The sequence below is a fragment of the Haliaeetus leucocephalus genome, unplaced genomic scaffold (assembly GCF_000737465.1).
Source record: "Haliaeetus leucocephalus isolate CR32 unplaced genomic scaffold, Haliaeetus_leucocephalus-4.0 Scaffold173, whole genome shotgun sequence".
NCBI classification, from domain to species: Eukaryota; Metazoa; Chordata; class Aves; order Accipitriformes; family Accipitridae; genus Haliaeetus; species Haliaeetus leucocephalus.
Window position 1 is genome coordinate 9,832,802 of NW_010972609.1, and position 24,359 is coordinate 9,857,160.

Here is a 24,359-nt window from a genome sequence, read left to right on the forward strand (position 1 = left end):
GGAGCCACAACAGCCCCCCCCCCCCCCCCCCCCCCCCCCCCGTTTGGTATCCAAATTAGGACTTGATGATCTGGATGAGTGGACAACTGGACAGGTAAAACATTGGCTGGATAGTTTGGCTCTGACGGTAGTGACTGGTTGGTTGGTCATATGCTCCCTAGATGTTAGCAAAAGGAGAGGGTTCTCTGAAAGAAACAAAAACCTTTCCAGATGTCCTTCTGCTGGAGACAGAGCTTTGCTTCAAGCCTGCTTTCTGTTTCAGCTGCTGTGGCTGGCCTTTGGCTGTGTTTTGGAACCCACTCAAGAAAATGAGTTGTGCTTTCAATCTTTATCAATGACCTGGAGGAGGCTGGAGTGCACTCTTATCAAATTAGCGGATGAAATCAAATTGGCAGAGATTAATTAATATATGCTTGAGGGCAGTGCTGCAATTCAGAGACCTAGACAGGCTGGAGGAATGAGCCAGTAGGAACTTTATGACATTCAGCAAAGACAAATTTGGAGTCCTACATCTCGTAAGGAATAACCCCTTGCAGTAGGTACAGGCTGGGGGATGGATGGCTGGAAAGCTGCTCTGCTAAAAAAGGCCTGGACGCCTTGGTAGACAGCAGGTTGAACATGAACCAGCAGTGCGCCCTTGCAGCAGAGAGGGCTAACAGTGTCGTGGACTGTACTAAGAGAAGCTTAGCCAATAGATCAAGGAAAGCGTTCATTCCCTTTTACTTAGCACTCATTAGACTGCATCCAGAAAACTCCACCTGGTTTTGGGACCTCCAGTGAAAGAAGAGTGTTGATAAATGGGAGTGAGTCCAATGGAGGGCCACAAAGATGGTTCAGGGGCTGAAACACTTGCCTTTTGAGGGAAGGCTGAAGGAGCTGGCCTAATTTAGCCTGGAGAAGAGATGGCTTTAGGGGAAACCTAATACAGCCTTTCAATACCAATGAGAAGATTATCAAGAAAATGGATCCAGGCCCATGGCAGGACGACAAGAGGCAATGGCCATAATCTGAAACAAGCGAAGTTCTAAGTGGGTATAAAGAACAACTTTTCACTCACTATAAAGACAAGCATTAGAACAATCTGTCCAGAGACGTTTTGCATCTCCATCCTTAGAGGTTTTTCAAGACCAGATTGTCTTGAAAGACCAGCAACCTGGTCTGATTACACCACTCATTCTGCTTTGAACAGGCTGGACTAGATGACCTCCAACAGTCCTTTCCAACCTGAATTACTCTATGACTCTAAGATGTTGCTTTTATAAGTTAGGCATTTTCTAATTAAACCTGTTACAAAATGTCTCCTGTTGGAGGTCTGACTTGGCTGAAAGAAATGTAATTTAATGGACATGTACAAAATCATAAACTGGTAGACCTGAAATAATTAACAAGTGATTCTTTGAACACTTGTCATTTGTAAGCAGGTGCTGAGATGGGACGCAGCAGGAGAAACTAAAGGGAATTCATGGAAAAAGAGGAAATGGCAGCAAAGAGGAAGGGAAATGGAAGTGGTGAAGAGGCAGAAGACAAGGGAAATATAAAAAGGCAACAATGTTGAGTATAGTGAGGAAAACTTATCTGCGCAAGGAAGACAGAAATTACCATGCCTTGCAGCTCTCCTCTTTTGCTGGCCCAAGGAATGTGCCATGGGAGGTCCCTCTCTCAAACTTTCAACACACAAATCTTAGTGTAAAACAAACAGATATTTCATTAAAAATAGATTGCTTTAAGAATATCCAATCTGTGGGCATGCTTTTTGACAGCCTTGAAATGGAACTAAATTTATGGAAATTAAAAACAAACCACAAACAACCCCAACCCCACCCAAAAAAACCCCCAACAACCCCCCAAAAAAACAAACAACACCACACCCACAAACAAAAAACCCTTGAGTTTTTGCTGCTTACTTATGTCCTTATATTTTCTGGAGACTGATTGTTCTGTAATGGCTCTTGCCAAATTTAAAAATATTTTTCTCATATTACATGATGACTTCCCTCTCCCTCACCCAAGCTGTTCTTTAGTAAGTTGTTCTTATTGCAAAACAGTGTTATAAATGCCCTCTTCCCTCATAGAGGCAACAAGCAGGGGAGAGAGACAGTCACAACTGATATTTCTTAGAGCACATTTTGTTCACTAAGCTGTTGTTAATTTGATCAAGTTGTTATTAATGCCAGATAACTCTTCACACAAAAGAGTCACATTCACTCATACAGTTAGTTTACTCACACAGTCACAAATTTTCTCATAGTTACCTGAGAATAAATGTCTGACCTGCAGCCTGTTGTTGATGCTAGTGCGTGCCAGTGGCCTTGTACAGATTAAGCAGACTCTTGGTGATCTATTTATCAGTTCTTGCAGATCCAACAAGCTTACTAGTCTGCAGAGTTTATCAACCCATGAAAAACTTGCACACACTACCTTGTCAGCATATATGTTTCCTGTCTTTGGCCTGTTGTCTTCAGGTAACTGTTTCTCCATACAAGCCTAGATGCTTATAGAAGCCATTCATACCAACTCACACAGAAAGGGCCTTTCTGACAACAGGCGACGTTCTTTGCTTAATCATAGCCTGGAGAATCATAAAAATTAGTGCTCAAAGATTAGTGGGTTTGGCCAGTTTGGAATCCAGGGATTAATGGGTTCTTTCTGTAACTAATTAAAAATTGTTTAGAAAACAATGCATTAACCTAAAGGTCTAAGTGTAAGGCAGTGGCTTTCAGTTTGTGGTCCATGCATTCTCCTGGGTCACGTATCTAACATAACCACGTAAGTGGGCAAGAGGAAAAGCAATCTCTGACAATGCCTTCTTTAACCATTGGATACTCTAACGGGATTTGCAATTCCTTTGGAAAATTCTTGGAGGTCTACCACATGGTAGAGATTGATCTGCTTTTTGAAATAGCTTTATAATTTTTAGACTTTAGCTATTCAACTTCTTCTGCCTGCAGCTTTGCCAGATGCAGCTTTACTGTTGCTTCTGCATTTGTGGGAAAAGCTATTCTATCTGCATAGAATAAAATCTTTATACTTCCAAACCCTGCACTTTATTTTATAGATTACTTGATGGAATCACCTGTATGTTAAAACTAGTGGGCATAAATCTTTGCCAGGTGAGTTTGTGGGATCTTAGTCATGAAAAAATGGACATACAAAATCCATGGAAAAACAGAATCTACAACAGAAATGCCATGACTGCTAGTTGAGATGGATCTAATGCCACTTTTACTAATGAATTAGAAAAACTGTATTGGGGACACAGCTGGAAAAGCCAGTTTCACATATCAGAGCATCTTTGATCATAGTATCTTAATCTTAGTGGGTTATCTGTGTTTTTGAGGACTTGCTCTAAACTTGAGAATATAAGAACATCAGAAATGAGCAGACATTAATGTTTGTTAAATGCAAGCTCAAATCTAAATTTATAGATATGTTTTGTACTTGTCACTCCGAAATTCCACAACATATCTGGAAATATGAGGTACAGCTCTTAATTCTGATGTTTTCTACCCAGACAACAGCGGTCATGTGATTGATCTGGTAAATGATCAGCTACCAGATGTCAAAATATCAGAGGAAGACAAAAAGAAGAACCTTGAATTACTAGAAGAAGCAAAGAAAGTGAGCGAGAGGTTTCTAATGCGCAGAGGCAGAAAGTCAAGAAGCAGCCTTCAGGAATCACCCACAGGTAGGTGCAGATTCATCTGCAAAGGCACAAATAAGCATCTACTGTAATGCATACATTGCTACTGTATAAATACACTTTGTTAATTCAAAGGTCAGAATCCCTCTGCCCCTCCTCACAATTCCATATAAAACAGAAATGACCAATTTTTATATTCAGATGTATTAGTGGAAGATGGTGTAAAGTTTTTAATTGCCTGAATGACACACTGCAAACACTGTAACAGGAAAACATGAAGTATTTCTGTTGAAATCTAAAAAATGGTCACAAATTTCTGTTTGTGAAGATTTTCTTCCTAAAGTTCCTATTGTACATAAAATGAAATATTAATGGCAAAATTCATACTACTGAAAAAACATTCCCCTCAGACATGATTACACAGACTTTTATTCTGAACATAGTCATAAACTAAGCTAATTGGACCAGATCCTCCTTTCAAAACAGCAGAATAAAATGTTTTGTTCTAGAATGTCAACTGAAATTATTTTTTTCCCTCTTCATATGAAGTGTTTGTGAACTAGGACAAAATGCCATGTTATCTTGAAGTAGAACTTTCATTTAGCTCTGAAATGTCAATTCAAAACAAAGTTCTCTCTTAAAATTGGCTTGACACTCTCTGGAGGAAAAAACAACTATACTTTTTAAAATTAAATCTTCCTCTTTTTTTTCTAAATTCCTTGTGAATCCCACTCTTGTATCTATTTCTCTGAAGTGCTTACAGTATCAGAAAACTGAGGAGAATAAGCATTCTGTGTATCAACAGAATTCTATTAGTTTATGGCAGGTATACAAGATAAAACCTACTCTAAGTTCCTAGTTGCCAAGAACAACATGACAATTAAAATGACTTGTCAGGTTTTGGACAAACACAGGACTGATGATTATGAGATTCACATTTTAATCTTACCTGAATTTTAAAAATTCAGAAGCTACAAGCCTAGAAAGTAAAATTACCTTTTTTTTTTGTTTTTGTCTTTGTTTTAATGAAGCTGTTTCCCCTACACTTAGTCCTAAAGTTTCACCAGTAGCATCTCGGAGCAACTCTCTCAGTCTTCCAGTTCCATCAGGTAAAATGATCTATGCAGGCTCAAACTTTAACTTACAAAAGCTCACCAAAAATATATTTTTTAATATTTCTTGAGGAGATGTTAAAATCTGTAGATTCAAGCATCTCCTCCTGAATATGACAAAGCTCATGAATGCCCACAATATATATTTTTACGTATATATATTTTTTCTATTGTGTTTTTATTCCTGTGGTGCTGCTAGGTTACATGTTCTAATTTTTTATTCTTTTCAGTAATGGAGTTTTGAGAAGCTTTAATGATCTTTCACTGACTATATTTTAGATAATTTTTTTCTCCTTTTAAATAGCGTTTTCCACATTTAAATTTTGTCCTTAATATATTATGTGGAACTGTGCATGTGTGTGTTTGCTAATGCTGTAGTAGTAAAAATTTTGAGCAAAACATCAGGATGTGCCCTAATTATGTGCGTGTCTTTCTAGGGTCTGATGCATGCACAACCACTAGTGTCGAGTCAGTATCTCCAGGGCAGGTAAGAAGGAGCTGTATAGTCTGCAAAGTAACCTGGTTATTACAGTACTATTTTACACTATGCTGTCCTGTTAGTCCCTGAGGAAAATCGAATGTTTTGAATACTATTTTATATGCCAAGACTGGATTATTGATACGTTTTTTCTGCAGAGTGAGGGACTAATAAATGTTTACTCTGAAGACAAAAATCCATGAGGTGACAAGCACTGAAGGATCATAGAGATCTGTTAAGTGTAGAAAATGGAAAAAGATCCAATATAATCCTAATCTATGGAAAAACTAATCCCTAAAATTACTTCCTAAATAAATGTGACAAGCAGTGTAAAAATTAAGAGATTTGAAGTTCGTCCATTAATATCTATATCTAATATTTGCAGCATAGTTGTGAAAGATAACCTTGTAAGGCAACTTTTTTATTCCTTTTTTGCTAGAATATCAGAACTGTCAAAGAGGATGACAGGCAAACTGCAGAGGTAAGTGTTTCACATCAAGTGTTGAACAAAATCTGCCCGTTTGGTTTAGCACACGTGACTTATTTATGTGACTAAAAAGGCTAAAAGACTGCTCACTGAGTGAAAAGAAAAATTATATTGCTCTAGGAAACTGTGAAGCACCTGCAAATGTAGTGGAGGACAATAGCCTTACAGCTAGCCTTTACATCCTATCATGCACCCTGCCCTAGCTCAATTAAAATCGATATAAGAAATACCTTTATAAGTAAAGTATAAATATCTACTATAGCCACTTTGGGGTATGCTGGTGTTTTAGGCAGACATCGTCTTCCAGATCCCTTTGGTTCAGTGGAAGACATTACTGTACCTCGTGTTCTGCACCACTGAGGGGATGTTACTGCTTCACAAAAGTATTGGTGGAGCAGTTTATATGAATGCTTCCTAATTTGTTTTAGGTAATATCAGATGGCCCTTTAAAGAGATTTTTGCTGTGAGTGGATTAGGCAATACTTAGAAAAACCAGTATGGCAGCAGAATTTTGGAGCAGTAACTATAAAGGAGAGGAGTAGTAATATATCTAAGGCAGAGCCCACAGTTTGTATGTTGGTTGCCTTAAATTGCTGACACAGCTGCCCTTAGACAAAGGGGCAGATTCTGTACAGATTACAGATTCTGCACCAAAGTAGCCAAGGTATATGCAAACATACTTTTGCCTGTTCTCCTGTAGAGATTTCAGCCAAATTATAATCTATGGTACTGCACACAAAGAAAGAAGAGAGAAATTACAATATGTGCTTTAACTTAGTGTACAAGCCCATGGTTTTTTCCCTTGGGAAGTGAGGGACTCATGGAAAACAATCAAAGGAAAGTAATAGTGCTATAAGATACAAGGTTAAAGGTGTGTACTCTGACAAACCTTACGTTAAGATGATGAGAAACTTGACTATAATGGACTCTGGAATGGCAGGAGGTTATCTCAAAAGTTCAGAGGAAAGATTCCCAATGCAGTGTGCTTTCAAGCGCCTTTTAAAAATTATTTCTCTTGTCAACAGTGCATATTTAAAAGCATATGTCCCTGAAAAGGAAATGGCTTTTTACAGTGAAAATCTGTCCTTGAGCAGGGGAAAAGAGAAATCTGCACTTGTTTCTCTGTTTGATGTGTGACCCTCTACTTTCAGAATGCTGCAAAAGGATTAATTGATCGAAGGCAGAATGATCAAAGAAAGATTTCTCAGGGAAGGTTGGTTCCTCGTTCTGCTGGTTTTGAAAACTCCAAAGAGAAGCTCTCAGAACAAAAAGAAAACTTTGATCCACGTAAACATATGGATACTTTACCTAAATGCTCCCCTTCAGGTGGTGATGGTGGCAGAACGTCTCTTAACACTTGCATGAATGTTTGTGAAAATGAACTTGGAAAGTCATTCCTCAAGAAAGCAAAAGATAATGATGTTCCTTTAAGAACCCATCTACCAGGACCAGGAGTAGGAAATATAGACTCGAAGCTAAAAATTCCTGTTCCAGAAATGAGGGACCATAAAGTTTCATGTAAACCAGAATTTAAACTGTGTGGAGTACGTCCTCCTCTACTACGGGCTGTATCATGGGATAGCTTGGAGCCTGGACAGAAGGATAAAACACCTTTAAAATTACCATCTGAGGAAGATAAAAGCTTTGTTGTTGGTAATAAATCCACCAATCAATTAAAAGCATTCAAAGACCTTCAAATCCAAGTTCAACCAGTTCGAATGCAGAAATTGACAAAGCTCAGAGAGGTAAGTTGTAGTCATCATTTGTATCCTGTTTTAAATTTATTTTCATATCTTATTAAACTTTCAACTTGCTTAGCATTATTTTTATCATTGCAAGAAACATACAGTAATATAATGGGAAACAGTTTCAGCAAAATCAATACAGAATTGTGTTGTGTTTTTCCTTTGCAACTTTAGCAAATTGTAACCTGTAACTAAATTGTATGGAATTATTCTATTTCTTAGTTCTCTTCAAATATGCATCAACTGCACTGTGGTATCTTCAATATGCACATATGTATGTGCATATGCAGGTTTTGGCCCCCAGAAAAAAGTTGTAATACTTCTGTCAAGAAAGTACTAATTGCTTTCATTGTGACAGAAAGGTGAGTCTTAAAACACAATATATCTCATTTTTATATCATTTACATGACCTATAAACAGGAAACAGTTGATAAACAATCATGTCATTTGTAAAATGTACTTGGTACTAAAGTGATCTATTTTGATTTCTAAAATGAATTTTAGATCTGAAGAATCTTTCCTTCCTCAGGATGTAACAACATTCTCTTTAAAAGGGTCACTTAGGCTTTTTTACTTCCTTTGCTTCCCTGTGATATGCTTTTTCCGCTCCTTTGGAATTGTCCTCAGATTCACAGACTCACAATACATTGACTAATTGACTGATTTCTGTATAAGTGGGCTGAGACCTGTGTATAAACAGAAATCTTTAACTGAAGTTTGTAGACAGTTACTATGCTCTTGTTTAAGGGCTTACAAGCCTCTGTGTATCATATACTATTTGTAAACTTTCTTTGGATTTAAAGATCACTTTTACTTTGTTCAGCTGAGTGGTTTTGAGTCTTGGTTGCTATTCTCCCTTCTAAGGGCAATAGTCCTGTCATTCAAGAATACTAACCTTTGCAGTAACATTACATTTGCAAGATCTCAGGGGACAGGAAATTGTTTTGCTATGACTTTTTGCTTATTGACATTCTCAGAAAATGTCTCAAAGCATCCCAAGTTTTAAAACTGGGTGTCTCTGAGAGCCAGGGCAAGTAGAGGATGGCCAGACTTACAGTTCCTAATTCTAACATGGTGCAAATGTGTCAGCTACTTGAAGGACAGACTTGGACGGCGAAATCTATGAACTAATCTGTTGTTAAATGATTGTCTAAATGATTGGTAAAAATTAAGAATTAAACCCTAAGAATTAATCAGTGTATTGAAAAAAGTAGAAATGTCATGAAATGATAAACCACCATCATAAAGCAACTACCATGTGTATATAGCAAAAATTACCTTTGAAAGGAGAAAAAAAAAAGCAGTTTTTTCTTTTTCCTGTAGTGGTTTCCTTAACAGCCTAATATGAATATTTTCTTTGATCTCTAGTAGTTAATATTTTAAGATGAACACAGGGCTGACAAGTGAGGACCTAAAATTCCGCACTTTGGTTAATTCATTCCCATTGTATTGCTTGGGAATGGTAGCTTAGTTATTCGTCTTTTCCTGTTTATATAACACACATACTCTTAGCATATACGTACTGGAAGTTTTGATTATAGAGACACTTGAGCCATATAACTTTAAAAGTCCTAGCAGCTGTTAAGCCCAAATAGTAGCTAGAATCAGAAAATTAATACAACATGATATATAATTCCAGTTAGGTGAGATTTGAACTCTGTCCCCAGTAGGAATTGTCTACTTATAAACAAAAGCAGGTGTTTGTGAATTTTAAACATACCTGAGAATATGAAAGTAGAAAATGAGGAGATGATAGAAGGAGAAAAGATAACAAAGTTTAATCCTTGAGAGTACAGTCTTCCCTACCTGTAAGAAATAGAGGCAGAGTACATTAACAGTGAAGTATTAACTTCAGCTGTAGCATACTAAGCTTTGGTGTGAATAAATTCTACTGAATTGAGTCAAAGTGGCAAAGTCTCATATGTCTGGTTTTCTGAATTTTCTCTCCTTTCTGGGATACTTACTTATTACTATGGCTATATCCAAAATTGCTCTTTTTGCTCTCATTTACTAAAACTCTCATTTACCAAAACTCAATTTTTCTACTTGACTAAGGGCCACATGTTGCAAATCTCTGTTTACATGATGAGGAATTTTTCTAAATAATGCATGTATAAAATTTGAAATATCTGATGTTTAAGGGTGTGTGTGTGTGTGTGAATGTACATGTATCCATGCAATGTAGCATCTGACTATAGCTTAATATAAATATCTCCATTATGTTTATTAACTAAAGTAAATGTTATATTTAGTCTTCACATGGCAGGGATATTTAAATTGAGATTTCTAGTTAAGTTAATTAGAAATGTTACTGTTTTTCTTAACAGGAGCATATTTTGATGAGAAATCAAAATTTAGTTGGACTTAAACTTCCTGAACTTAGTGAAGCAGCTGAACAGGAAAAAGGTGCAGTATCATAAAAGCTGGAAGGGGTGTTTGTTTGTTATACACTGATTTTTATAATTGACTAATATGGAGGGGAAAAAAAAGTCTTTTTCTTCAATTGCAATAGTAGTTGTAATGAAGCAGTCATGGAGGAGGGTAGTAAATGATGAATAAGAGAGACCAATAATGGAAGTACCTGAATTTCTTGATGACCTGAGCCAAGAAGATACTGTAGGTATTATTACAACCAAATGAAAAGATCCATACCTGGAACAGAGTCTAGCTTGTACTTAATAGATGGAGGACTGTCTCAAGTTTCAGTGACTTTCTGAAAAAAAGTTTCAGCAGTGATGGATTGAATGGATGTGACCTCTGCAAGATATTGTGGCCGTAAGGGTGAATTTGATCCCTGCAAGTATAAATAAGAGATGGAATGCTTTTTTCCTGCTTTTTTTATTTTAGTATATGTGTGGCAAATATTGAAATGGCATGTTCATGCGTGGTCTACAGCTCTACGTCAATGTGGATAGGTAAGAGTAAGGCCAGAGAAGAGACATAAATGTGATTGAAGGACTGGAAAAATATGCCTTGCAATAAGTGTGTGTGGGGGTTTAGCTCAATTTATATGTTTTTTAATAAGGAAAAGGCTTAAAACTCTACATAAATGAGGAAACAGAAATCTGACACCAAATTTTTTTTCCAGTCTAACACAAGCAATTGAGATTTGATGCCTGTAGGCAGCATCTAAAAAAGATTCAGAATAGAAATAAAGAGCAAAGTTATAATCCTGAGGACAATTCAACAACTGGAAGAACTAAATAGCAGTAGTGCTGAGCAATCAGTTGAAAATACTTAAACCAAAGCTGTACATTTGTTTGAAAGTAGTTAAGTCAAGACTTGTTCAGAGTGTTTTTAAGGCCACATTAACTGAAATGGAGATGGTTAATATGAAAGGAGCTGAAGCTGATGGTCCAAGATTTGATCCAAAGACAATTTCCATTTTTCCTATGAATTAGCAAAAGGAACAGTATTAGATTTGCTTTGGGACTGTTTCATAAGGCCTTAAAGTTTCTGTTACATAGGGAGATGGCTGAGATTACATCTCATGTTATCTCTGGAAACAGACTCATCTTCAGTCTGAATGAAACAAGATTAAAGAGACTTCTTGTCCTCTTTCTGCATTTAGTGATTATATCTTTGGATTCTTAGATATAGTAATATTATTCCTGTCACTCTGCTAATATATCATTTCCTAGAAAATATTTAGCAGGCTGTGTTTGAAAGTGTAAAATAGTTGCCATTTTACCAACCTGTTAGATAATTTTGGCAGATCTGAAACTTTTGAGTAAAACATTATGAAAAGCTAAGCATCATTTTATCCAGCTTTTCAACCAATGTCTCATGAGCATCATTTTAAAGTCTAGTAACTTATCTAAATGATAGCCAGAACATTAAGGGTCAAGTCCTTCTCCTCAGAGGGGAAAAGAAGTGAGGGGTCAAATCCTTAGTTCATTTGTTAGGGAGACTTACTTCCTTACATTGTCATAAAAGTCACCTTATGCTTTTTAACTGCAGTAGTAACTTTGCTTAAACAATAGGAAATAGCCAGATACTTCATTATTACTGTTATGAATCAAATATACTGGCTCCATCATGTTTTGCTATCAATGCCAAGTTGTTGTGCTCATCTGAGTAAACACAACTTTGCATCTACAGAAGCTTAGATAAGTGGGATGTATTAGATCTGGAGGCATTGTGGTATCAGGCTGGCTTTTTATGGGGACACACATGACTGTTCTTAAGTAAACACTGGAATTTTTAAATATAAAGGAAATGCACAGAACTAAAATGTAGCTAGAAAGAATCTCCCATTCTTTTCTGTCTTTCACGTTAACGCTTTCCATGTCTATAAAATTTGAGCTTTTTCACACTATTTGTTTTGCAAGTCTAAGAATCTTTCTCTTACACCAAATGAATAGGAGACCTGTATGAAGATACCTTCTGAGATTCAGACTGGGGAACCTAACTTTCCTATAGGAGAGTCCTTCATTAAATTCTGGCAAGATAGAAGGAGATAGGGGAATTATTATTGTCATGGTTTAATCCCAGCCAGCAACTAAGCACCATGCAGCCACTCTATCACTCCCCCTCCTCAACTGGACAGGGGAGAGAAAATGTAACAAAAGGCTCGTAGGTCAAATTAAGGACAGGGAGAGATCACTCAACCAACTACCGTCACAGGCAAAACTTGGGGAAAATTATATATGAAATTAAATAAAATGAAGATTAAAAAGTTAAGTAATATAATTTTTTTTAAAAGTTTGAGACATATCTTGGTCCTTATGAAAGTGACAGAAGTAGAGAATGTAATTATAACCTTTATGTCCTGTTTCAGTGAACGTGCATTGCAAACAAGTACATGTTGTAGATTCATCACCGTAAGTGGTGCACAAAATCTGTAGCATAGTACATTATACTAGAATTCATCTTGGCAGGTGGCATTTAAAGCCTTAGAAAATGACAGCCCTCTATTACAAAATCTAAGCTAAAATATTCAAGAAATAATGTAACTGTACTGGTAAAGCACAAATGGAAAATGTTAGGTTAGATGTTCCAGTAATGAATTTGGGATCAGTTTGACTTCTAGGAAAAATACTAATAAAATAATTATTTCTCAGTGCATTAGAGACTGTCAGAATTCATATTACTTCAGTCTTTCTACATAAAGGATGACAATTATACTGATTACTTTTGTTGCCACTGCTCAAAAGGAAGACGGGGATCTTTAGCAGTAAAGGAGAGATGAGTGATGTATCACTATACACTGTAAAGGAAGTAACATTCTGCGTGAAGGGATGGACCTTTTCTTCTTGTTCACTTTTGCTCCCAGTAGAGTTGGGGTGAAAGCATCATTGACTTTTTAGCCTAACTGTGTCCTTTTCAAGGTCCCATTCGGCTCTGAGATGCTGACTATTGATAGTTAATGCATGACTTCTCAAATAACATTAAAAGTTTTTTATCTGAAAATGTCTTTAGGCCCTTCACCTCTCCCTTCCCCCACTGAAGAGGAAGAGACAAAGAATAGCTCTGACGTCATGCCCAGCATTCCTGATGTATTGCTGCGAAAACTACGAGTGCACAAATCGCTTCCAGGAAGGTAAAAGCTCATTAGAAGTAGAAAGACATCATCTGGGGGAAGGCACACTAATGGTATCCAGTGAGCTCCCTTTATGGAGTTCCGTTCATAGGGGATCCATATGAGTAGAGAAGTTGCTGCATCTTAAAATGTGCAACACAGTTTTTCTGAAAAAAATTTGGTGAGTGTACCAACTTCCAGTAACTGTCCAAGTTTTAAAATTAGTTTGTAAGTTCTACATAAAAAGTCTGTAACCTAACTTGCATGCTACAAGTACATTTTTATACAGGTTTTTCCACTGGTCTGTCCACTCCTGGTTTTCAGGATTGCTGCTGCAGATATAAATTCATATTGAAAATGTTAGTATTTCTTTTCCCCAGAAAAGTATCAGGCCAGATAATGCTTTTCAGTGGTAAAATTTGGGCATGTAAGAATTCTGCAGTTTTTATGCAGGTGATGATTTTTCAGGAAAATGGAGTTTATTTTGCAAACATAGTTGAAGGACTGGCTTGCGAATTCCCTGATCTTGGGCTGTGCAAGTAGGCACTTGTCAACAGATTGCTTAACACCTGCCATGGCTCAGGAGTTTCTGCTTTCTATCTTATGCAATCTGAAACAGTATGTCTGCGTGTTATAGATGTGTAGGGCAGCACCATACAAGAAATCATTTGAAACTAGAGCTATTGTTGCATAATGCAATGTAACTATAGCAAGGGAATCCCCTGGTCCATACTTTACTGAGGTAGAGTCAAAATAAACTATACCTGCCAGGTGTTTGTCCAGACCTTTAAGAATACCAATTTTCATTCTGATTTGACTTTACTACTATCCAAATTTAACATTTTCTTGACAGAATTTAAGTGGAATTTTCCTTTTGCGGGGAAGATTTATGTTTAAAATGATACAAAAGTCCATAATTTCAGATAATATTTTGCTCTGGCCCAAGAAATATAGGGAAGAAATCTCAAATGAAGCATTTATGACCACATGCCTTGCATACCTTGCACCACTGGTAACTTTAGAGACTGAGCATATTTTATTTTGTATTGCATTAGAACAAAACTAAGCTTCTTCCATATTTCTGCATAAGCCTCTTCTTTGAGAGAGATAAAACCATAACCAAAAATGCTTATTAGACATTAAAACAATTCCAAACATATTTGGCCAAAACTTTTCCTAAATTCACCCATGTGTTTTTATAGTATAAATACCAAAGGCCTTCAGTCATTTGAAGCAGTCAATAAGTGTTCTCTGTGCAGATGAAATAAATGCTTAACATTTGTCATGAAGGAACTGTTACATACAACATTTTATACAAATGAATGCATGACATGAAGAAGTTCTAAGAGACCATTGCTTGATTGTAATCAACTACTGAAAAGAAAAGTAATTTCATAGCTAAGTACAAAATAAGTGAATGCTGAACTTGCTTTGAGGATCAGATAATATACAGAACTTCTGTTTTTCAGGTAATATTCTTTACTCAGTTGGCTTAATCTATTGAACAAGTACACACATAACTTTTCATTCTTATGATAAATTTCTCAGAATGTTCCCAGCCAAAGGAAAGACACAAATTTTAGCATCCTGTGCTGTGTTATATAACATATACAGATGCTTGAACTTCCTTCTAGAAGGACTACTCCTTCTAGTAGGCTTCCTCCTAGAATAACAATAAGTAATAGGAATACTAACACTTTAGGCACAAAATGTTTTTCTGACACAGGGGACATACTGGCCTCCCTTTTTCTAGTCACTACTCTAAGTATCAATATTATTCTACCCAACAAGAAAAATCTGCTGCTCATTGATGCCAGATGCATTGATTTCTATACTTGGGTTAATGGTGCAATGAATATTACAATAATATTTGAATTTTCTGAAAGTATCCTGTCTGCACAGTACATGATAGGTATGTCAACCACAACTTCTATCACTGGCATCCACTAGAATTTGTATATACAGCTCCTGTCATTTCTTTCAGATGTTTCTCATCTCTATTCACTTGCATAAAACTGAATAGCTCTTTGCTGTTTTGGAACAAGTACAAGGATTAAGAACTTGTAAATTCAAACACATGGGATGACTGCCTTTAAGCGAGGTCTTGCAGTATAATGTTGTCTATCTCATTTCTTTTATAGTATTCTATGAAGCTGCATTTTGGTAAATTTTTCTAGTTTTTGTACAGTCAGTAGTCATTCTTGTGGTGGAACACTCATAAAACTCAAACGTATATTTTGTCAGTGTCAGAATCATGGTCAGAATCATTGTTAGCTAACTTCTAACAAAGTTAGCAGCCAAAACAGCATAGTTCAGTATGCAGTGAGCTGGGTTTTGAATTCTGCCCATATGTGATCAACATCATGAGGTTTCACCTGTTAACAGAAGGAAAATGGGTAAAGATAATAATCCAAAGTATAGCGTATTAAGTCACCCGCAACTCCAAAAGGGTAACTTCTGTCTTGCTCTTGTACTCGCAATTTATCACAATGTAGTGATATTTGCAGTTGCCAGAAACTTTGGTGTTTTCACCAATACTCAGGTGATACTGTGCTGTTGCTTTTAAAAAAAACCCAGGGGGTTTAGTCATAACAAGTACAACTGAATTAATTAAATACTGGTTTCACCAAAATAAACCATAAAATATTTAAGGGGAGGATGTCTTTTGTTGTTCTTCTTGAGTAAATATTACAATAGCTTTGTTTTTAAAGACAAAGCTAATTAAACTGAATTTTTTGCTTTTATTTCTAGCTCCCCTCCACTTACTGAAAAAGAAGTTGAGGTAAGTATGTTCTTAAACTCATTATTTTAGACATATGCCTCAATTTTAAGTGGTTACTGTAAGTCTAAGGGTGGTTATTAGAACCAGGTAATGGGATATTTTTTTTCCAAAAACTATTTCTCAGAAAAAAGCCATATTGAGCTCAATCAAAAGAAAAATTTTATGAAATATGGGCAATTGTCCCAGGCAATATAAACTGTAAAAAGACTTAGATTAGGAATAAATAAAACACTTGCTTGTGCATTCTTTGTAATAAAATATGCATTCATTTTGGAAATCACTATAATCTACTTTAATCTCAGTTTTTTTACTACTTCAATGAGACCAGAAACTAAATTAGTTAAATTGCATTTTTGTACTGGCCAATAGGAGCTTTGGGGCAGTTTTTGATGATATCTTGCAGTTAGTTTACATAATTTTTACTTTTTCAGTTCAAGCCAATATTTTTTTTTTTAGGTTGCTCTTTAGCTTGCTGGCTTTGTTTCTTCTCTTTTTTCATATACTAGTCAAGAAAAAGATCTTTATTTACATAGCTCCAATCTAATGGAACTCTTGGTGCCTTGTGCTTTGCAAAGTCTTAATCCAAAGAAATAATGCATTTGGTAAAGAAAGAAACAATCTTTAAAAACAGGGTGCAAGAGAATAAAAATGTTAGCACTTAATCTTTTGCTGGCTTCAGTGATAGGTGTTTATCCCTTAGGTAAAACAATGCTAATGGTGAGCTCATCCCTGGACTTCCTCTGCACAGATTATCTGTTTTAAAACCTTGGGGACCCTTGGAGGAAGTCCAGCTAGAAAACAGATCCATTGTGATTCTGATACTTCTGGTAGGCTGCTTCCTTCATTGTGTCTCTGCTCTACTGATCTCCCAGAAAAACATTCAGGAAAAGAGGCAGCAACACGTTTATTCATATTTTAGAGGAAGTAAAGACAAGTAATTTTTTTTAAACAATCTAATTTAAAAAATATTTTCAATTTTCTGTTTCAATACTTATTTAAGCACCAGAGTTTGTTAAACACATACATTATTCATAACTTGTTATTGGAAATTACATTATTGTGACACTTATTTAAAAGTGCCTTTTTTAATCCAAACAGAATGTATTTGTACAACTTTCCTTGGCCTTTAGAAATGATAGTTATACCTTGGAATCTAGAATTAACCAAGCAGAGAGAGAAAGAAATCTCACTGAAGAGAATGCTGAGAAGGAACTGGAAAACTTTAAAGCAGCCATTACGGTAAGAACAACAATAATTCTTTTTCTGAATTATAGTGGACATGAAAGTGCACACACATTTGAAATATGTGTGGCTATGCTTGCTGATACCTATTGTAAATTCAGCCCCAAAACTTCATTTTCTGCTGCTTGAGCTCCTTACTGTAAGCTGCCTACCACTCTACACAAGAGAGATCATTTTCTACCAGAGTAGGCTACCATTGCTGGAAATGCATAAAGGATGTTGCCCTACGTCTAGCAGACTTCAGGAATAAATACTATGAATTTGCTGTTCAGTTCTTGGAATAAGCCTGTGACAAAGCTAAGAGCATTCAGAACTGCAATTTAAGCACTGATCCATGCTCTCCTGGGCAAGACCTTCTTTAGTGAGGTGTCCAGTTAGGTGAGATACTGGAGTGATCTGAAGCCTGAGTCCTGAGATTTGTGACTGGAAAGACCTCTTAACTGCAGATAGTAGAAGGCGATACAGGAAAGGAAACAGTGACGATTACTTAAGGAATACATACAATCTCAGGATGAGGTTTTGGGCCTGAATACACTTTCATTCCAGCTGTCCCTGATGTTCTTTTATCAGCAGTAGATTTCAGTCCTTGCCAGCTTTCTCTGGATTTTCTAACTGAAATGACAAATATGTCTTTGAGATGTATCAACTTATGTGCTGTGCACAGTTTTTTCCAAAAAAGGAAGGGATGCTTAGATACCATGCTGCTAAATGAAATACCTGTAGACCCAATTTGCATATTACAAGGAGGTGCTGCCATACTTTTGAGAAATAGTTAGGAGAACGTGATTCTTCCATTTACTTTATCAAGAACATCATCAACATCATCAGGCAAGAAAGGATACAATTAAAAAAAGATTGTGATATTTACATCTTTTCATCTGGAATTTCAAATCTGCATTTCCAGATTAATTGTTCCTGAAAAAAAAAGGTTTGAATATTTTGTTGCTCTTCCTTCTGTTCTCTGTTTAAAGACCAAGCAGAAACAACCTATTAAATCTCAGGGGTTTGTTTATTATAGTATTTTGTATACATACACATTGTTACAACTAGTGTATAAGGGCTCTTGAAACTGAAAGCAATTAGTCTGTTAGATTTGACATGTATTTCTGTTAAGAATCCCTAAGTAGGCACCAAGGACCATGTTGCCAGCAAGAGACACATGTGATCAGCTTTTTCCTTCTTTATGCAGTTCACATTCTACAGTCTGGCTTTTACAAGTTTTTTTACATAATTTATAACAAAGTGGAAACTGCCATTCATATGAAAGCTTGTGTTCTATATAATGGAATAAAATAACAAGCAATTAAATGAAGTGATGGTTTCTGTATAATCTGTATCATATTAGACCTAGACTTGTTCCAATCTCAGTGGGAGGTTATCTTAATTTCTGTAGGACAGGCATATGTTATATGGCTTAATGACAGTTTACCAGTCTTTATGATTTTTTTTATCAATCTTGTGATAATTGATGTTTTATTCAAAAACGGAACTTCAAGAGAAAGCTGATTTACATGAACTTCAGATTTGTTTGAGAAAATAAGCAACTTACAGTTGCCAAGAAAAAACTGAAAATCTGAAATTCTGTGCATGGTTTTCTCAGATTCCCTTATGCCTTATTGGGTCTTGCAGTCAAATTTTGGCTGCAATTTGTTATCACACTAGCTTCCGTGATAAATACGTTTAAGAATTTCTTGTTGTTGCAATTGTTGTCATTGCACCAGATTCATCAGTCTCTTGGCTGTGTTTCTACACCAAAAGTTTGCACTACAAACGCAATTTCTCAAATGACTCGACTCAAAAAGTTACTGCACATCACTCCCTTCTTTTGAAGGTGGGAAGAAAAAGAGGAGGAGGAGAGGTTATTCTTTTCACACATCATTTCAATGTGTTGACTTACTCTTGCAGTAATACAAGTGGGGGGTTGCAGAGAACTAGGGCATAATGCAGCTGGTCAAAGGCAGAATTGTGTGAACGGCAACACAGTGATTAATTACTAAAGACAACCTCAATGCCAAAACTGGTGCATCCTGAAAATGCACTTTAAGAATATAGGAATCATCCAGCATCACAAAGTCTGCCTGTAAGTCTGAAGTAAATTGTATCAGGTTTCCTCATACCAAACTTTTCTGTGAACAGAAAACTCATTCATTGAAGAGGTGTTCACTAAAGCTTTGGCTAATAAAACATCTAAATTCACTCTTGCTTTGATAACTAATCCCAAGGAATTTATATGCTTTGATGCTTTCCAGTATTAATCTGAGCTATCGAAGTGATGATATTAATCCAGTGCATAAATGTTCATATTGATTGACAAAAAATGGTTAAGGAATTGCAATTGCTATTTGATTTACAGGCCATATTATTTTTTATTACTCTTACACATTTTGAATTCTTGAGACTATAATGTCTTAGTTTCCAAATAAGTGAAGTATCATGGAACTGAAAGAAAATGGCCTTCTTAACACCTTGTGCCCAGTGAATTAAAATTTTCTTTGTGTTTCGGCAATCATTTTAAGTACTACTTCAAATAACCTTGGTATTTGTAAAGTCCACAGGTAGCGAGGCATGATTCATCATTACTTTCAAAACAAAAAGTCTTGCAAATATGCTTAGCCCTCTTTAACTCCTTGAAAGGTGTGCCTGCAGTATGCAGTGAAGCACCATTCCAAAACGGAGCAGCAGCACTCTCTAGGTTATCTATGGTGGTAGTGATGGCACTTGTCTGGGGCTAATATGTCCATGTGTAGTTCTGCCTAGGCATCTCTACCCCAATTCTGTGGCTCAGGCTACTTCATCTGAAATAAAAGTGGCAAGACATAATGATAAAGCTTATGTATTTTCACTTCAGTCTTCAGCTCATTTATGGCATCACTATGAACACAGAGAAGCTTACCAGAAGCTATTGGAGGATATTGCTGTTCTGCGGCGTTTAGCTGCTAGACTATCTAGTCGTGCTGAGATGGTTGGAGCCGTTCGCCAGGTAAGAGCAACCTGGTGTCTAACATGTATCCTGGCTGCACATGTTCACTCTTTCTCTTTTTCAGCCTTAGCTGGAGGTTATATTAGCCCTTTGAATTTTATTTGCCATTTTGACAGATTAAATATATTTATTGTAGTGTTGGATAAGACACCATTTCAGTCTGGAAATAGAATTCAAACAGAAGATTACCCGTGAAGCTATTCAACATCTGTACAATAGGAGGACATATATTATCCAGAACTATAGCTGCATCACAAGAAACTTAGTTAAAGTCAGTGCAGCACAAATAATGACTTTTCTGGGTCAAAAAGCTCATCTAGTTCAGTCACCTGCCCTTGGCAATAGCTTAGTCAGGCAACTATAAAGAATGTAAGAACAGAGCAAGTATAAATGAGAACACAGCAATACCCCCCAGATTCAAGACTGTTGCCTCTGCCCACTAAAGTAACTAGACTGATGGCAGTGACTAAGACCTTTGAGGATTTGAAAACAAATGTACATATACCACCTAACTAATAAGACAGGCACACAGGCAGACTATATACATATATGACAAAATAAATTATGATATTCTGTGGATATGTATGAATGCATGTGCATTTGTGTTCTAATTAGCTTAGGAATTTTCAGTCATGGAGGTACCAATATTTCTTTAAGAACAACTATTCCAGATTTAGCCCTGACAGGGAGCATCCACATAGAGGCAAATGATTTGTTTGAGAAATGTAGCGGTTACCTGAGTATTCCCCTCTTTTCTTCCTTAGGAGAAGCGTATGTCAAAGGCAACAGAAGTAATGATGCAGTATGTGGAAAATCTGAAAAGAACATATGAAAAGGATCATGCTGAGCTAATGGAGTTCAAGAAACTTGCCAATCAGAATTCTAGCAGAAGCTATGGTGCACCTGGTAAAAAAAAAAAAATTTAAGGGTTTATCTTGCCTCTATACAGAGAGGTGTTGGTGCTGTTAATGATAAATGTGAAGTATCATGAAACCTGTTCATGAAGCTCTGATCTACAGGAGTAGATTTCAAAAAGTTACAGATATAACAGTTAAAATATTTCATATAAGGCATATTTAATGCTATCGTACAGTAATTTAAAATCACTATCACTTACCAAATTCTGATGAGATCCAATGACATTTTTATTGGCCTCTTGCACATATGTGTAGCTTTTACAGTTTTAATGCAACTACCTCTTAGATGACAGATGATGGCAAAATTTCATTATTAAAAAGATTTTTTCTTTTTGCAACCTTTTCTTTCCTAGTTTGCTGGAAACTGAAATATGAGTATTTTCTTTGTATATGGAGGTAAATAGTGGGCTTTTGCCTGATCTCTGTAGAGATACTAATGGTTCAATTTTTTGCACTTATTTCAAATCTCTTTTGCAGGTGTAATTGAGACCAGGACTGTATGACAGATAAATATGCAGTAACTACAGACTTTGTTTGAAATACAAGCAAGGGCTCTATTAGTATTATTTATAGATATTCATATAGTCTAAGACTGTTCTTTATCTACTGTTTTTATGCAGAAGATGGAGTACCTCGTTCATCTAGATCCATGTCTCTTACTGTTGGAAAGGTATTTCTACAATATAAAGAAAACGAAGGGAACATTTTATGTCGTGAAATTTCTTTGTCTATATATGCTCACTTCTATAGGCTGTGTTCAAAACATAGTGCTGGTAAATTCTCAGTGTTGTTCAGGTAATTTAGTGCAAGTGCTTTGTAATTTTGAATACATGATTAAGTATGTCTTTGTGCAATAATGATAATGCTTGCTGTGAATAAAGGGACCTATTTATTTAAGAATAATTGTATTCCAGGACACATACCTGTGCTCCAGAGAATGGTTTAGGTCCTGTGCTTTATTCTAGTTCCTCAGTGAGGAAGCTGAACATTGGATCAAAACTTACTATACGAGTCAGGATTCCATGATCATACCATTTTCATTATCTTAAGAATTATATCATGTTCAGAGTACCTTAGATGTAAACAGTTATTTTTATGTGGGGCTTATTTTTCAGTTAGCATCCAAGTATCTTGTTTGGTTTGACAAAGCATTCAGAGTGAGAGATTATCTCAGATTGTTTTGGCTTGACCAATTAATAACTTTAACATGGCCAGTGTTCCATTTCTGCAAAAATCCAAGTGGTTGTTTTATTTGCCTGGGTTGTAGTCCTTTAGGTTTAGTTTATTCCTGCCACCTCTGAGTGCTGGGTAGAAAGAATTAGAGCACAGAGCATGCTGAGGGCAAGACTGGGTTTCAGAATGACATCCAGATAAGTTGAAAAAGAAGTCCCCCAAAAAGATGAAATTCAACAAGGACAAGTAAAAATATTAAATATTTGTAAATATTAAAAATTTTCCCCGGAATAATAACGGGGGGGGGACGACCCGCAAACACTAGAATGAACTGCATAACATGGCTGCAGACCCCCCAATATAGTTTTTCAGAGGCTCATTAGGTAAACATCTGTCATTAATGAATAGGTATAGTTGGTTTCGTCTAGAACCAGAATCATGGAGTAGGTGACTCCTCTATATTTATTAAATCTGTGTTTAACTACTTTCCTGTAAAGTTATCTAGAGCAGAATCTTAGTAGTGTTTGGATATGCACTAAGATGAAGCTGTTAGATGCTATAAGTGCTTGGATTTTTTACTCAGCTGGAAGCATAGATTTTACTAGGCTGTCTATCACAGGATGAAGCATTTGGTTACCTAATGACAGCAAAAACTTACATGATCTGTACTTGAGCTAGAATGTATTGTGTACAGCTAGCATGTGTTTATCATATAAAGAATTTCCATGGTCTTTGGGAAATGTAAGCAATGTTGCATGATGCTAGATAGATATCTAACAACTCAAGGGTGGGGAAGAAGGCACTGCTCTTTAGTGGAGGGAACGGATGTTATTGTTTCTGAAAGTTATAATTTGTAGGTTTAGAAATAATTATATATCTTAGTGGGTACGGTATATCATAATGGGTACAAAGCAAGAGAAGAGTTTCATGTGTAACTTCATTATTTTCAGGTCATTGTGACACTGGCACTTTTCCCAGTATCATTATACACCTGGTTTAACCAAAGATAATAGCCTCTAATAAGAACTGACAATATCAACTCAGAACATACCTGTTGTGTGACTTACACTATTGGGCTTTCAGTGTGGAGGGAAAAGAATAGCATCCCTGTACAACACCTCATTTCACACTAAGCACTTGCCATACCAGACAGTACTAGAGGAAGTTTTGGGGAAAACCACAACCCTAACAGCCATTTATCTTAATTTTGCTCCCAACTCTCCTTTCCCCCAAGGGACATTAACCTACATCTTTGCCACACCCATTAACTTGCAGAATTGTTCTTCAGTCTATCTTCTTGTATGACAGGAAAAAAAAATGTTGTTTCTCACAGAATATGCCTCGGAGGAGAGTCAGTGTTGCTGTTGTTCCTAAATTTAACTCCTTAAGCATTCCTGGTCAGTCACCAACAGCTTCACCCATACCTTCAATGCCATCCCTGGTAAGTAAAACCCACATTTTAAATACACTACTTTTTGTCTAAACCACTTTTGCATGGGGCCAAGCCATAGTTACTAAAAAAATGTAAGCCCTTTCATTGGTTTAACTTGTTTTGACTTCATCCTAGAGAAGGGGATGGACAAAGGTTATTTCTGTTGTGTAAGGGAAATATGCTTTCAGAATCTACCGACATAAATGATCACTTTGGACACAGAGCTGAATAGGGCTAGCTGGTGATTCAGAGGCATTGGACATTAGCTGAGGCAATTTGCCTTTTAATCTGTAGTAACATACTGGGAAGTTTCAAGTAGCAAAAATAGTTTTCCACTATAGGAGAGAAATTTTAACTAGAAACCATAGAAGATGATTGGACTGCTTCTCTTCATTGCCAAAAAGTCCACTAAACAGAATAAGATATAGAAAAGTATGTGGTACAAATTTAGAGGTTCTGTGATGATCTGGTATTAGTGGAGCTATCAGCCTCTTGACTTTTTGTTTATAAAAATTTTAATAAATTAAATTAGGATCTAATCTGAACCTAATAAATCTATACAAATGCTTTGGAGAAAAACTGCAAGGTATACCAACTGTTCAGAGATGAGCTATGATGGCACACAACCTGAAAATTATGCAGTTTTCTGTTAAAAACATAGGGCTATTTAAATGAGGGAGTTTGCTGAGAAGCTAAATCCATTTTAGTTTTAAGAAAACAATCTGTTTGTGCAATTTAGTTATTATGTACTCAGAGTCAGTTGTTTCAGGAACCAAGTGTGGTTTTTTTACCATGATTTATTATGATTTATTTTTGTTTAAAATTTTCCAACGAAAACTCAGCTAAGAAA

The 24,359-nt window shown here is 36.2% G+C and overlaps 1 protein-coding gene across 1 annotated transcript in view; it reads left to right on the plus strand.

Moving 5' to 3' along the window:
* The window catches only part of MRVI1 (murine retrovirus integration site 1 homolog), a 66,849-nt gene that overhangs the window by 36,462 nt on the left and 6,028 nt on the right, over positions 1 to 24,359 (plus strand). The window contains exons 7-19 of the mRNA XM_010563790.1: positions 3,512 to 3,685; positions 4,672 to 4,749; positions 5,190 to 5,239; positions 5,670 to 5,711; positions 6,869 to 7,462; positions 9,790 to 9,868; positions 12,884 to 13,004; positions 15,735 to 15,765; positions 16,864 to 17,004; positions 19,856 to 19,987; positions 20,752 to 20,893; positions 21,525 to 21,574; positions 23,411 to 23,518. Of these exons, the coding sequence (XP_010562092.1) occupies positions 3,512 to 3,685; positions 4,672 to 4,749; positions 5,190 to 5,239; positions 5,670 to 5,711; positions 6,869 to 7,462; positions 9,790 to 9,868; positions 12,884 to 13,004; positions 15,735 to 15,765; positions 16,864 to 17,004; positions 19,856 to 19,987; positions 20,752 to 20,893; positions 21,525 to 21,574; positions 23,411 to 23,518 (1,742 nt within the window). The remainder of the gene's footprint in view (positions 1 to 3,511; positions 3,686 to 4,671; positions 4,750 to 5,189; positions 5,240 to 5,669; positions 5,712 to 6,868; positions 7,463 to 9,789; positions 9,869 to 12,883; positions 13,005 to 15,734; positions 15,766 to 16,863; positions 17,005 to 19,855; positions 19,988 to 20,751; positions 20,894 to 21,524; positions 21,575 to 23,410; positions 23,519 to 24,359) is intronic.